At 34.4% G+C, this 12,978-nt stretch overlaps 1 protein-coding gene across 1 annotated transcript; it reads right to left on the reverse strand.

The window, feature by feature from the left end:
• Positions 1 to 1,767: 1,767 nt before the first annotated feature.
• Positions 1,768 to 8,801, reverse strand: LOC133788883 (outer envelope protein 61). Its single transcript, XM_062226519.1, has 12 exons — positions 8,656 to 8,801; positions 8,272 to 8,406; positions 7,483 to 7,713; positions 6,006 to 6,062; positions 5,766 to 5,894; positions 5,397 to 5,474; positions 5,247 to 5,317; positions 5,094 to 5,143; positions 4,777 to 4,972; positions 3,579 to 4,152; positions 2,985 to 3,128; positions 1,768 to 2,348 (listed from the first exon to the last, which is right to left on the reverse strand). The coding sequence occupies exons 2-12, from the start codon at positions 8,359 to 8,361 to the stop codon at positions 2,202 to 2,204; spliced, it is 1,767 nt and encodes a 588-aa protein (XP_062082503.1). The 5' UTR covers positions 8,362 to 8,406; positions 8,656 to 8,801; the 3' UTR covers positions 1,768 to 2,201.
• Positions 8,802 to 12,978: the final 4,177 nt, after the last annotated feature.

The following is a 12,978-nucleotide window of genomic DNA, read 5'->3' on the forward strand; positions in this document are numbered from 1 at the left end:
GTGGTGCGAGATGATCGTGGTCATATGGTTTAGTTTATGTCTCTCCCCCTAAAGTCTTCGTAGGGCCCTTATAAAGTTGAGTTTATTAACTGTTTGGAGGCTCTAAAATAGTGTTTATAGCTTAGAAAGCGACTATCGCAATGTTATTCTAGCTTTTCAAACGATGGGGGTTTTCTGGTGATAATCTTATTGTTGGTAATATTCTACATTTTATCTCTCTTGTCATGTTGGTTTTTGCCTCTTTGTTCCTCGTGAGGGGAACCAAGTGGCTCATACATTGGAAAAAATTAGTATTCAGTTTGATTTTAACTCTTTATCATTGGAGGTAATTTTCAGTTGCATTGCCCATTGGGTTGATGTTGATTAAAAATGAAAAAAAAATCATATGATATATTTGAAAAAAATTGGGAACCTAAACAATACATATGAGAAAGGTTGAGGACTTCAAGTATTATTTACCTAAATAAACATTATTTTTCATTAAGTGAATCTTTAATCTTTTCCAAAATAGATAAAAAAAAAATTCATTGCACAAGATTTGGTCAATGTTTTTTTCCTTTTTCTTTGGTGGCAAGCCAACGTTTATTTTAAAAATGTGTTTGGAAGTTACTGTGTAATTACTAGCGTAGCAATTATACTCTATTTTAAAATACAAAGTATGTTCGGATGTCAAGTGATAATTATATATGAATTCTCATTGTCATCATTGCATGTTTGGCAAGAGAGTTAGTAATTACATATTGAATTCTCATTGTCATGTTTGGCAAGAGAATTAGTAATTACATATTGAAATAATATTATGTAATAACTACTATTTAAAATTGATAGGTTTTAGTAATTACACTCAATTTTCATGGGGGACCATGAGAATTGAAAAGTGTAATTAGGGCACTTCAATTACGTAAAAAAAAATTTGAATTATAATATGGTTTTCCAAAAGCACCCTAAATTAATTGAAATTCTATCAAATTAAAAAACTAAATAAAAATATATGAAAGAAGATAAGCTAGTGGCAACATTTTATTTTAGGGAAAATTTTAAAATATATGGTATATTAAAGTAAAATATCAATTTAGAAATTACAATTTTTGTCCTTCAGTTTAAGCATATTACTACGTTTGACTTTGGGTTTTCATAAAAGCTAAAATTAACTATATATTATTATTATTTTAAATAGTAAAAAAAATGCCCTCTTGTATTTGTTTTAGTCCATTTTTTTTAAAAGACAAATGTACCTCACTTAAGTAACATTAATATTTAAAAAATAATAATTGATAAAATTAATTAACAAAACCTAAAATTAAATAAATAAAATCCAAGAAATAAAACAAAATAGCAAATACATGATGTCACTTTTATTTTAGCATTTGCTCCAATTTGTATTGGAGTGGCATGGAGCAAACTTATGTCAATTTTTATTTAAATAACTAAAATGTCATGGAATTAATAAAAGGGCTATAATATTAAAAATTACTGAAAATAAAACTGATGAATAAAACCTAAAATTAAGTTTCAAAGAAGGAAAGAGATAATAATTATTATTAATGTACTAAAGGCGTTTTCAATAAATAAAAAATTAGGGATAAAATAAATTAATAAAATAAGAAGTGTGAGTGATAATGAATGCTGACACAATTTCCTATTTAATCTTAACAAAGCCAAACTAAGTAATAATTCCTTCAAATATATCACTGTTAAGTTATCTTATTATTACATTTGGTATAAGCAAGAGGTCCAGGTATAAGATGAGCTCAAAAACCATACGACTAACCAACAAAAAATTTAAAAACTTGCCATACCATTTAGTCATATAAAGAACTGGAGTGTGGTAAGTGGACCAATTTAACATTACATACTAAAGAAATTACTGATGATAAACTCCATTGTTTTGTGAGATTCCTTTTTGGCAAACTTTTCTCTCTAAATGTTTTCTTATATTACAGTACAAGCCAGACCAATTAGTACCCCAAAAAAATGAAACAAATTCAATACTAGTACCTGAAAATAATAATATTTTGGGCACCAATTCTACCCACTAGAAAACAAAACCATTCCCTCCTTTCTTTTCTTCCACATTGTATAGCACCATTTAACCTCCACATAAGGTTATATATTGTCATAAAGGATTCTTGATTCTGACCAATTCACTCATCTACAGGTTGAACTAGTTGGTGAGATAGTTAACAAGCATGGGTTCCATTCTAGCCCCCAATATAGCCCAGCCGGTGAAGGATTACTGCTAAGATAAGCATGACTACAGCCAAAATCATACCGGGTCTACCTAAAAGCCAATTCTTTGTCTTCTTCACACCTTCCACTCCCCTTTGCATCCTATCTGCCCATCGCATCTGTATCAAGAAGTAGTACCAAGATTTAACTTTCAAATTTGTACAAAGATAATATACACTATTGACACCATTAAAACAACAAGTAAAGCTTTTTAGTTTCTCTTAGTTTTGACAAGCTCAGGGGTGATACTCTTCCATGTAGCAGATATTTTAGAAAAGTCACAGAAACTAGTGAGGTATAGGGAGTGCGTGATTGCTCACCTATCATGAGTTTGACTTGCACTCAAGAGGACAAGGAAGCAAAACAAAAAATCCAAGCCGTTAATTATACAACATTACCTTACTGACCAACTTTTACACAAAGAGAGGTCCTTAGATCAAGTTCCTCAAGGCAAGAAAAGGAGGTGGTTTCAAGCATTCAAAAGGCCTCATTCATATTTACGAGTTCTACGCAGCGAACCAGGTTGTTATAACTCAAGTCAGTTGTGAATTCATCCAAGTCTAAGTAAATTAACTCACAGTCTCTATATTACATTAACTACTTTGGTATCATGCCCTAGTACTAGTACTAGTACTAGGTTACTAGCACTAACACAGCACCAAACTGAAAAAATTAAAGTGATTAACCTAATAAAAAGAAATTTAGGGTATACATTTGAATAACATAAAGCCAAAACTTGGGATCTAAGAAAGTACCATTTTATCCAAGCTCTCTGGGGTTAAAGATGACATCACTTGTTGGGCTTTCTCTGCATCTTCTGGGGAAAGCTTGAAACCGAATTGTTCACCCATGTTTGCCATCATTTCTGGGCTCATATTTTTTATCATTGATGTGAACATCTGCATATCATTTTAATGAAAGTTTAATGGACGTGTAAGAAAATTGTAAAAGTCTTATGCTTTCCATCATCAAATAGTCAAGTACCTAGTCAAAATACTGTCAACCCATCTTCACTCAATAATTTTAAGGCACAGATCTTACTCTAGTAAACAACCCATATAAATTGGCCCAAGAGATAACAAAAAATCTAAAAAATCAATAATTTCTTGGAATCCAATGTTACTATTAGTGAGTAGAAAACTGATCCCACTTTTGTAAAGTTAGTCTTGAAAAACAAAATATTATAATGCAGCAATTGCTTGGTCATAAGATGCTCTCCTCTCGAGTCTGAAACGAAAATAATTCAATGCACATAGTAATTTTGTTGGTAAAATATTTAAAAATAAAATAGCAATAACAAAAGGCTTCAGAAGATTATGAAAATGTCTCATAAGGTAAAAAAGGCAAACCTGCCGCATTGCTGGATCTTTCATTTGGTTTCTCATCTGTTCTTGCAGATCACCAGTGGGGGTGGGGAAGCTCGATTGAGCTGGAAAACTTCTTGAATTTAAAGATGTACCGTGTGAACTACTTTCGCCTCGAACATTAGTTTCATCTATAACAGAACTGGGTCCTGCTCTAAAACCACCATCTGAACTGGGTCCAGCCGCATTTAGAACTGTTGGCATTGGAAATGAGTTATTTCCCCTCAATTGTGATGCCATTTCGAACATCTTCTGAAGTTCCTCTGGTGGCATTTTATTCATCATATCAGATGCTGTTTTCAGCATGTCAGGTGTCAGATTTGGAGGAACCGGCCCAGGTTTGAAACTGTCATTAGTACCAAGGCCTCCCATAATACTTGGGTTATCCCCCTGAAATGAGGAAGCCAATTCAAACATTCTCTGAAGTTCCTCAGCTGACATTTTGCCAATCATGTTTGATGCAGACTTTACCATGTCAGCATTTACCTCTCCAGAATTACCAGCATTCAAAGCAGCAAGAGTTTCAGGATCAGCATTTGCAATGAATTTCTGGAATGATCTATTAATGTAGACACACATGCACAAAAATAAATTACTTGGGTTGCAAAGCTTTGAATTAAAAAAAATAGACTAGAAAAATTGCAACAAATAAACGTTGAGAATAGTACATTTTTTAAAAAGAAAAAAAAAGGAGCCAGTTTTCCAACGTGAAAACTACAAATCTTGTATGAAATTTTAGTTCAGCTCTGAGAAACCTTACAACAAAAGAGACCCTAGAGGAGTAAAATAGCACTTCGATAGCATATTAGAATAAAAACGCAGTATTGGCTTAGCTTCAGCACTAAAAATATCAAGCAAGAGGTTGTTTATATATAAGTGTATGAGAGAGGGAGGGAGGGGGAGAGAGAGAGATGTACGAAAGTATGTAGCATGAGCAAACAAAAGTAGATGTCCTCTTACACAAAGAAAAACAAAAACAAAATTAGAGTGCCTAAAAAAAATGAAAACAACTCCTTTAGAGCAGAAACCTACAAGCCGCAAGATCAACATGGATGTTAAAAATAAAGGTTATATTTCTGTATTAATAATGCTCATGCTAAAAATTCCTACACAATCTAATGCATCAAATTTTAACAATAAGACCTACTTCTAACATTCGATATGAAGATACCAAGTTACCAACCTAATAGCTTCAGGATCATTTTTTAAAGCCTGCAAATGCTCAGAATTGGTTGACAGACCACCATTGGAAGACACTCTCTCTGTTTTACCTGAGTCACTGATGTCTCGTGATTGTGTGACTGAACACTGTGTTGATGAACGTTTAATGTCATAAGAAGCTGCACTCTCATCTTCATTTATCTCTTCAATTACTAAGCCTAAAAATCAATCAAAAATAAAATAAAACTTACAAAGTTTAACATAAAGCTTCATACAAACTTCATGCAAAGTAATGAACTAACATCAACTGAAAATAAAATAAGTACAAAATTAACAAACCTCTTGGTGCACGTGCACCTCCCTCCTTCAGTAATCTTTCCTCAGCATCCCTGTTAAAACAATATATGCTAGTTAAAAAAAAGAAAAAGAAGGAACAATTGATGTTAATCTGCTATAACAAAGTCCAAGAAGATCATTCACAAGAAATCACACCTCAAGACCTCTGCAATTGTTTCATCATCAGGAGAAACTTCATGAGCCTTGATAAGATCAGAGACAGCATCCTAACAACAAGAATGTCCCCCAATGGTTAGCAGGGCAATTGCATAAACATCCTTCAGAAGACATTTAAAAGAAACTCACTTGTAGTTGACCTAGTTCTTTATATGCTTGACCTCTCCGGTAAAGTGCTTTCACATTCTTCACATCATATACCAATACCTGTAACAATGTAAAACATTTCTAAGCTGATGAGCAAGTTAAAAAAGAAAAAGAGCATTAATGAATTGTTAATATCTGCATATACCTTCTGAACATAAAAGCATTATTTTCTGAAACAATTTTTTTATTACAAGATCAGAACTGATAGATTGAAAATGAGAAAATACAAAAGCAATATTAGATAACAAACAGTCCTCTAGCTTTGGTGCTATTATTATAAATGTCTTGATTATTAATCACAGTTGACTGATATATAGTATAATAGAAAGCAAAAGGAAGACAACTCAATACCTCAGAACCTTCTTTTATGCATTCATCAAACTGCTTTGTTTTCAAGTAACATGACATCAAGTTTAGTGAGCATGCCAACTGTAGTGCTTGACCTTTCGATGATGGAATGCCTTTTAGGTTCTTTTTTGCCTAAGATTTCAAAGATGAAAAGTACTAATCATACTCAAAAACCAAAAGTTTCACACTGAAAGTAGAGAAAGTTCTCTTCAAGTAGGCCAAAGTAACAGTAAATATACTCACAAGACAGTACTTCTGCAAGGCATCATTGTACTTTCCCTGGCTATGAAGCTCATTTCCCTGCCAAATTATATGCAAAACAAGTGTGAACGAAGACAAGGAAGATAGACTAGGGGAATCTACGAACACTTTATGAAATATATGTTCCACTATATAATCGAATGGCTGATCATTGATGTTCTAATCAGTCCTTAATCAACAAAAAATGATTAAATAAATCGAATTGCGGGTAAGAGTTTTTTAAAGACAGTATTTGATTTTTTTTCCCCCTCTAGAAGCAGAAACATTGCAGATCAAGTGATATAGTTAAGATTTTCTAAGATTAAAAGCAGTTATTTCTCTACTAGCACGAACATTGCAGATCAAGTGATATAGTTAAGATTTCTAAAATTAACAGCAGTTGTTTAAAAACATTACAGACCAAATGATCTAGTTAAGATTTTTTTTTTTTCAAGATTTTAGAGCTTAAAAAAAAGAAGAAAAAAAAGTCTTCTGCTCTTTTTTTAGCACACCTTTTTCGCCATCTTTTTCTTAATATAATGCCTCTCAAGCAAAGGTATAAATAAAGATAATATTTTAAGGGTCCTTTAGTGAAACATGCGGCCCTTTCATCAGTATGTAGTTTCTTTGAGTTTGTCGAACTTTTAAGAAACATATAAATCAGTCTTAATGTGGAAAAACAGAGATTGATAATCAAATTGTCAGTTTACGCATTCTTCATTTCATTCTAACTCTATAATCCACTCTTCATTCCATGTTCAGAAAATCAGAAATAGTAGAGGAGTATCATTAAAAGAAACAAAAAATGGAAAACTGCCCATCCTCTAAGTCACACTAATAATTTTTTTAAGCTATAAACGAAACTACTATATAGGATTTGGGCCACAGCTTTCCTATCAGTAAGAGGGTTAAAGCCTATGGAAGGTAGTTGTTTCAGTTGAGGCATCTAGCCAACTTGCATAGGCCTCATCTCTACAGAAAGCAATGAAAAAGATTTCCCTATAAATTGCTGAAGGTTTTCCTTTCATCTCTAAAGGGAACCACAAGCGAGTTTGGCAAATAGGTTCCTGATCTAAAGGTCTCAGGTATACATATCATATAACTATAATAATGGGGTATTCTTTCCCTTTTAAGTACTTTCTGCTCCCCGTTTATCAAAACGAAAGTTAAGATTGCTAACATCATGTGGTGCTAGTAATTATTAATAAAGTTGGTGTACCAAACAAATAAAATAGTTCATTTCGTCTTGGCAGCACTACAAATGACAAAATCCACGCTACCCTCTAAGTCAATAAAACAAAAGTTAATGAATTTAACGTTCAAAATGTATTGAGAATAGAACTTAAGCTTAGGCATACTATCTTTCATCGTGTAGGTGGCTAACTTAATGCAATGCTTACTGAGCCATAAAAATTAAGAATCTCAATGTTAACATTAAAATTGCTCAAAATGCAAAAGTAAAAGATAAGAAAAAGCAAACCTGTTTCTTCAGCATCTGAGCTCCATTCAATTCATAAGTGATCTGGGCATCAAGACGTGTACGCATAGCTGCTATCTCTTCAGGCGTTGAGTTAGCCATCTTCTCTCCAATCTCAGCCATCTCCTCTGGACGGGTATGCTTCAACTGTTCTGCTGCATTCTTCAGGTCTTCAGGCCTCAAGTTCTTCATGCCTTCAGAGGCCATCTTCAATAACTCCGGATTAGACATCATCTGCAGCGCCAGTTAGGCATAATTACCATCACAACCATAACCAGTTAGGCATAATTACCATCACAACCATAACCAGTTAGGAGATCATAGGTGAATTCTAATAAAACCAAAACCCCAATTATCAATGAAAGTGATCTTATAAGAATGTTTTAACCCCACGATACAATGAGTCTAACATAGAAGTAACAAATAGAATGTTTCATGACCTGATTTGGAAAAATATCATGAACAAACCAAAAAACTATTACAAACATACCCACTTCTCAGATTTAATAAATTCTCTTTACTTTGACAAAAAAAAAAAAACCAACCAATTTAACTTTTAACTATAAGTGTCCCATTTTACTAATAATAAAATTAAAAAGAAAAGCAAATCAATTTTTAAAAAAAAGTTAGTATCAGCGAATTTGTCCTAAATTAAAAAATGAAATTCGGAAAAACAAAGAATAACAAAAGAAACTAGTAAAATTGTGGAAAAGCATACCTAAGAAAGCATTTTTCAACATTTAAAAAGTAATAAAAAGAGAGCGAAATGGAAATTGAAGGGTTAGATTAAACCTGTTGTTGGATCCTAGCTAACTCGGCAGGTGACATGCGACTCATCTGCTCCTGAGCGAGTCTAATGAACTCGGGATCCATCATGTTCATTTTTCAATTTCAGTCTTATTTCTTGAACCCTCCAATGATCCAAATCTAATACCCGAATTCAGTAAACAGAATCTCAGATTTTCACTCCTTTTATTATTTTACTAAACAAATAAGAATAAAGAATCAAAGATGGCGGAAATGAGAGACAGAACAGAGCAGAGCAGTTATGAAATATAAATACTAATATATAAATATATAAGTATTTAGAGCGAGAAAAAAAATGAGTCAGAGCGAAAAAGAAAAAAAACAAAATTGGGGTCTAAATGGGGAAGAGAGAGATGTGGCGAACCAAACCTGAAAATTAAACCGAGTCTTTCTTCTTCTTTTCTCTAGCAAGACACGAGTCACCTAAGATGGGATTCGAAAATAGTACGCGTCCCCTTCCCATCTTTTGAGAAAATTACCTTTATACCCTCTGTCTCTTCTTTTCTCTCTTGCTTCTTTTTGTTTTGTTTCCAAATCTTTAGTTGTGTCCACATCATCTGCCACTACAAAATTGATTTAGGAAGTAGGAAGTATCCTTTTTTTTTTCCAGTTTTTTATTGAAAATAAATGAAGTCTTGTCATGTACCAAGGGGAGTACTTATCTTGAAAGTGAATTGTAAACTAAGTATATTAAGAATAGTTGTAATGATTATACTCAAATATCATTTCGTTTTTGATTTAGAACTTCAAAGATACAACCCCACTGCGGCCTCCCTTGTCCCCAAAACACAATATCAGAAATAACACAAACCAAATCTACAATGCTTTGAATTCAAAATCCAAACCATAAAATACAGTATGATAAACAAAACTCATTTCACAGAGAAACCCAAGATCTGACGGCTATTGCTTCATCACCTTCTCCCTCTCCTCCATTTTGTAAATCGAAGGACAGCTAAAACACTATATCACCTAAGATCTTATGGTTGTGCTTCACCACCTTCTCCCCCTCCTCCATTGTCTAAACCGAAGAACCTTAGAATTATATTAGTTATTAGTTTATAACTAATTTAGTTAATTAGTTTGTTAAATCTGTTTAGGTTATTTAGACAGGTTAATCTAACCTCTTGTAATCTTACTAGCCTATATATACTTGGGTCTAGCTCTACTTTGTAATTAATTTTGATTTTCATATCAATAAAAATACGTTCATTTTTTACACTTTGTAACACTTAAATCTCAAAAATTAATTTTGTATCAGTTAGGTCTCCAACATTTTCAAATCGTATCATTTATGTCCATAAATGCTATTTTTGTTTTTTTTTTCTTTGAAAGTATATAAAAAAATATAAATAAATGGTGAATCATTCTTAAAATATTTGGACATTTAATTTATGACAATAACAAACATGATATGATAAAAAAATATTTTCATGGCATTTTTAAAAATATTTAATATTTTTATAAATTAAACTAATATTTTATTAAAAAATATTCGTACATACATTGTTGTTTTATAATTAATATTAATAACTACATTATCTCAATTATCTTGATATTATCAATTTTTATTATGTTTATGCTTTTTTATTTCATACATTTTTTAAAAACTTAATAATAGTGTTGTTATCCCTCAAAATTCAAGAGATGACGTGGGGAATGAGAAAGTGGCACGTGGCATCACAAGTCATGGAAAAAACGACGAAGTATTAAAAACGACCGATGAACAAAGATGGATAGGTCCAAGACCTATAGGGAAGTCGACCAGGCCTAAACCCCCTAGGGGTGGTCGACCTAGCCCTAGCCCCCTAGGGGTGGTCGGCTGACCCCAACCCCTAGGGGTAGTCAACCTAGCATGCTTAAGAACCACATGGGGTGGTCGGCCTAAACTCTCAAATACACTTCGTTGGATAAAGTGCACGCTCGTTCAAGCTGAAATCAACAGGCCTAGCACCCAAGCTCTAAAGGGTCATTGGGCCTAGCACCTAAGTCTCATAGACCAACTAAGACTTAGTGTTTTCTTGAAGGTTTCAATCGTGCATCATCAACTACGATCCAGAGAAACGACGAGAAGACCCACGATCTCATAATCATGGGAAGGTGGACATGTATCTCCACTCCCAATGATCGTGTACCAAACCACGATCCCTAGTCTTGCTGATCATGTAACAGCCCCTAGGTATTATAAATAAAAGACAGATTGAGAGGAGGGAGAGACTTTTGGATCGATCCTTTGAATTAACTTCTAGGCAAATCTGTGACGAGTGAACTCTTCAGTTCATCTTTGTAATTGTCAATTGAGTGATTCAATACTAAATACTAAGTGGATTAGGTTATTACTGTTCGTCAGAACAAGGTTGAACCACTATAAATTTCTATGTGTTTTGTTTAGATATTTGTACTCTGTCGTATATTTACATTTATATCGTTCAAAATGTGTCATATATCGTACACACAACCAATGCCCGATTTCACAAGCCAACATTTTGGTGCTTTCATTGAGAGTACGAAATCAAAAAACACATTTTCATCAATTTTACGATGCCTCCAAAACCTAGCCAGACGAAGAAGATGACTCCCAGGGATTCCACCACTTAGGATCCCGTCGATCCCGTTAATGAACCTCAGGTGGAGGTAGGAGATCAACCTGATGTTGAGAATCCACAAGACGCTCACCAAAAGAAGATGGCGCAATTTCTAGCGAGGCAGGAGGCCTTTGCTGTAGAAATTTCCCTCCAGTGGGTGACTACGGAACGACAACGGCGGGAGATAGATGAGTAGGTCCAAGGATGATCCAGAGGGAGAAAGAAGCTAACCAGAGGCACCAGGAGGCTGTTGTGGCCTTGGAGGCGGCAACCCAGTTAGACCGAGCAAACGCTGAAGCTGCTGCTTAGGCGATGAGGGAGGCTCAGGCCATAGCAGCAGGGATGCGTGACAGTAGTAACTAGGAGTTCCGGGGGAGGAGTCAAACCCCAAGGACGCTCTCAGAGCCACTTTCCCAGATACAGGATTAAGAGATGCAGTCCAAGACTGCCTCCTCCATGACTAAGAAGAATAACACTTCCTCTTGGAGTAAGAGTGTTACCAACCCGAAGGCCCCCTCCAAGGGGTACATACGAAACAAAACAGGAGAGGAAGGTCAGGCATCTGAGAGGCATGACAAGAATGGAAACTGTAACGCCTTACTAACCAGGGACCGTTACATTGTGTATTTTAAACAGTGCTAACTCGCTAAATGAGTCATTTGGCCATAATCGTGTAACTAAGTGTAATTAACAGTTTAGGCTTAAAAAATTTGGTCAAAGATACAACGTTTAACTAAAACGTTTACTGTATACATTGGGATCCCAAACACATTTGAAAGGTTAATTACAATAAAAGAGTCGCTCGATTTAATCGAAGAAAGACGAGAAAAGGCAAGTCTCAGAGTAGCAGCACACCAGCGAAAAGTGGCCAGATACTTCAACTCCAGGGTGAAACATCAAAAATTCCAAATTGGAGATTTAGTACTCAGAAGGGTGTTCCTAAACACTAAGGACACTACAGCAGGGGTACTAGGACCTAATTGGGAAGGGCCATGCCTTGTGGGGGAGGTGATCCCACCAGGGACATACAAGATATCTCGACTGAATGAAGAACTAATAAAAAACTACTGGAATGGCGAACAGATTTGCCGGTACTATTAGTGAAGTTGTTCAGCGGCGACAAATTTTAATTTGCAAATGTATTATTTTTTTAATTATCTATGTAACAGCCATTGTGCTTACAATGAATTTAATTTCTTAAGTTTCGCTTAATTCTTTAAATTTCTTTCAATAAGGGATGGTGCTTTCATTTTAGACCTATCAACCCCATCGGATCATGTTCGATTATGGTCCTTGAGGGACCTATCGACCCATAAGATCCAAACAAGAGACTGGTCCGAGGACCTGTCGCCATTATGGATCCTGTTCGATCTTGGTTCTTGAGGGGCATATCGATCCATACGATCCAAAAGAGAGACTAGTCCTAGGACCTTGTCGCCAAATTATTTTATCATGTTCGATCTTGGTTCTTGAGGAACCTATCGACCCATACGATCCAAAAGAGAGACTGGTCCTAGGACTTTGTCGCCAAATTATTTGATCATGTTCGATCCTGGTTCTTGAGGAACCTATCGACCCATACGATCAACAAAAGAGACTGGTCTGAGGACCAGTCGCCATTATTTGATCATGTTCGATCATTGATGGCTGTCGTATACCACACAAATTTAACAATGATTTTTCTTTCAAAACTTTCAATTATTTCAGTATAATAGCAAGCACAAGTCGAACCCACGAGGACTATCGTTCACTTTATTATTCAAGAATTAACACTAAAACTTAAAAGGGGATTTTGATTTTTTTAACTCAAAATTAAATAACATAAACTAGAAAGCAATTAAAGATGGATATTACGATATTAAGAAGTAGTTAAAGGTTAATCTCCACCCTCGAAAATCATTCCTAATCACTAATAATAAATATTATTCAAATTTCTCAATTAAACTATTAACCCCGCAGATAACGCTGAAGCAGTCAATTATCTCAGTCTCCCTATTATAAGTAATCAAGGCGAAGCGCTCAATAATTAACTCTTTTATCTAAGCAATAAATCTATGAAGCATACAATTTATTTAACTTAGATAAAGCATTAAGTCCTATGAAAACA

This window comes from Humulus lupulus, chromosome 7, assembly GCF_963169125.1.
Source record: "Humulus lupulus chromosome 7, drHumLupu1.1, whole genome shotgun sequence".
NCBI classification, from domain to species: domain Eukaryota; kingdom Viridiplantae; phylum Streptophyta; class Magnoliopsida; order Rosales; family Cannabaceae; genus Humulus; species Humulus lupulus.

Excerpts from the sequence above, each read along its gene's own strand:
- LOC133788883 (XM_062226519.1), bottom strand. The coding sequence starts at position 8,361 with ATGAACATGATGGATCCCGAGTTCATTAGACTCGCTCAGGAGCAGATG. Across the intron at positions 7,714-8,271 it reads TAGCTAGGATCCAACAACAG|ATGATGTCTAATCCGGAGTT; the intron begins GTTTAATCTAAC and ends CTGGCGCTGCAG. Across the intron at positions 2,349-2,984 it reads CAGAGAGCTTGGATAAAATG|ATGCGATGGGCAGATAGGAT; the intron begins GTACTTTCTTAG and ends TTCTTGATACAG.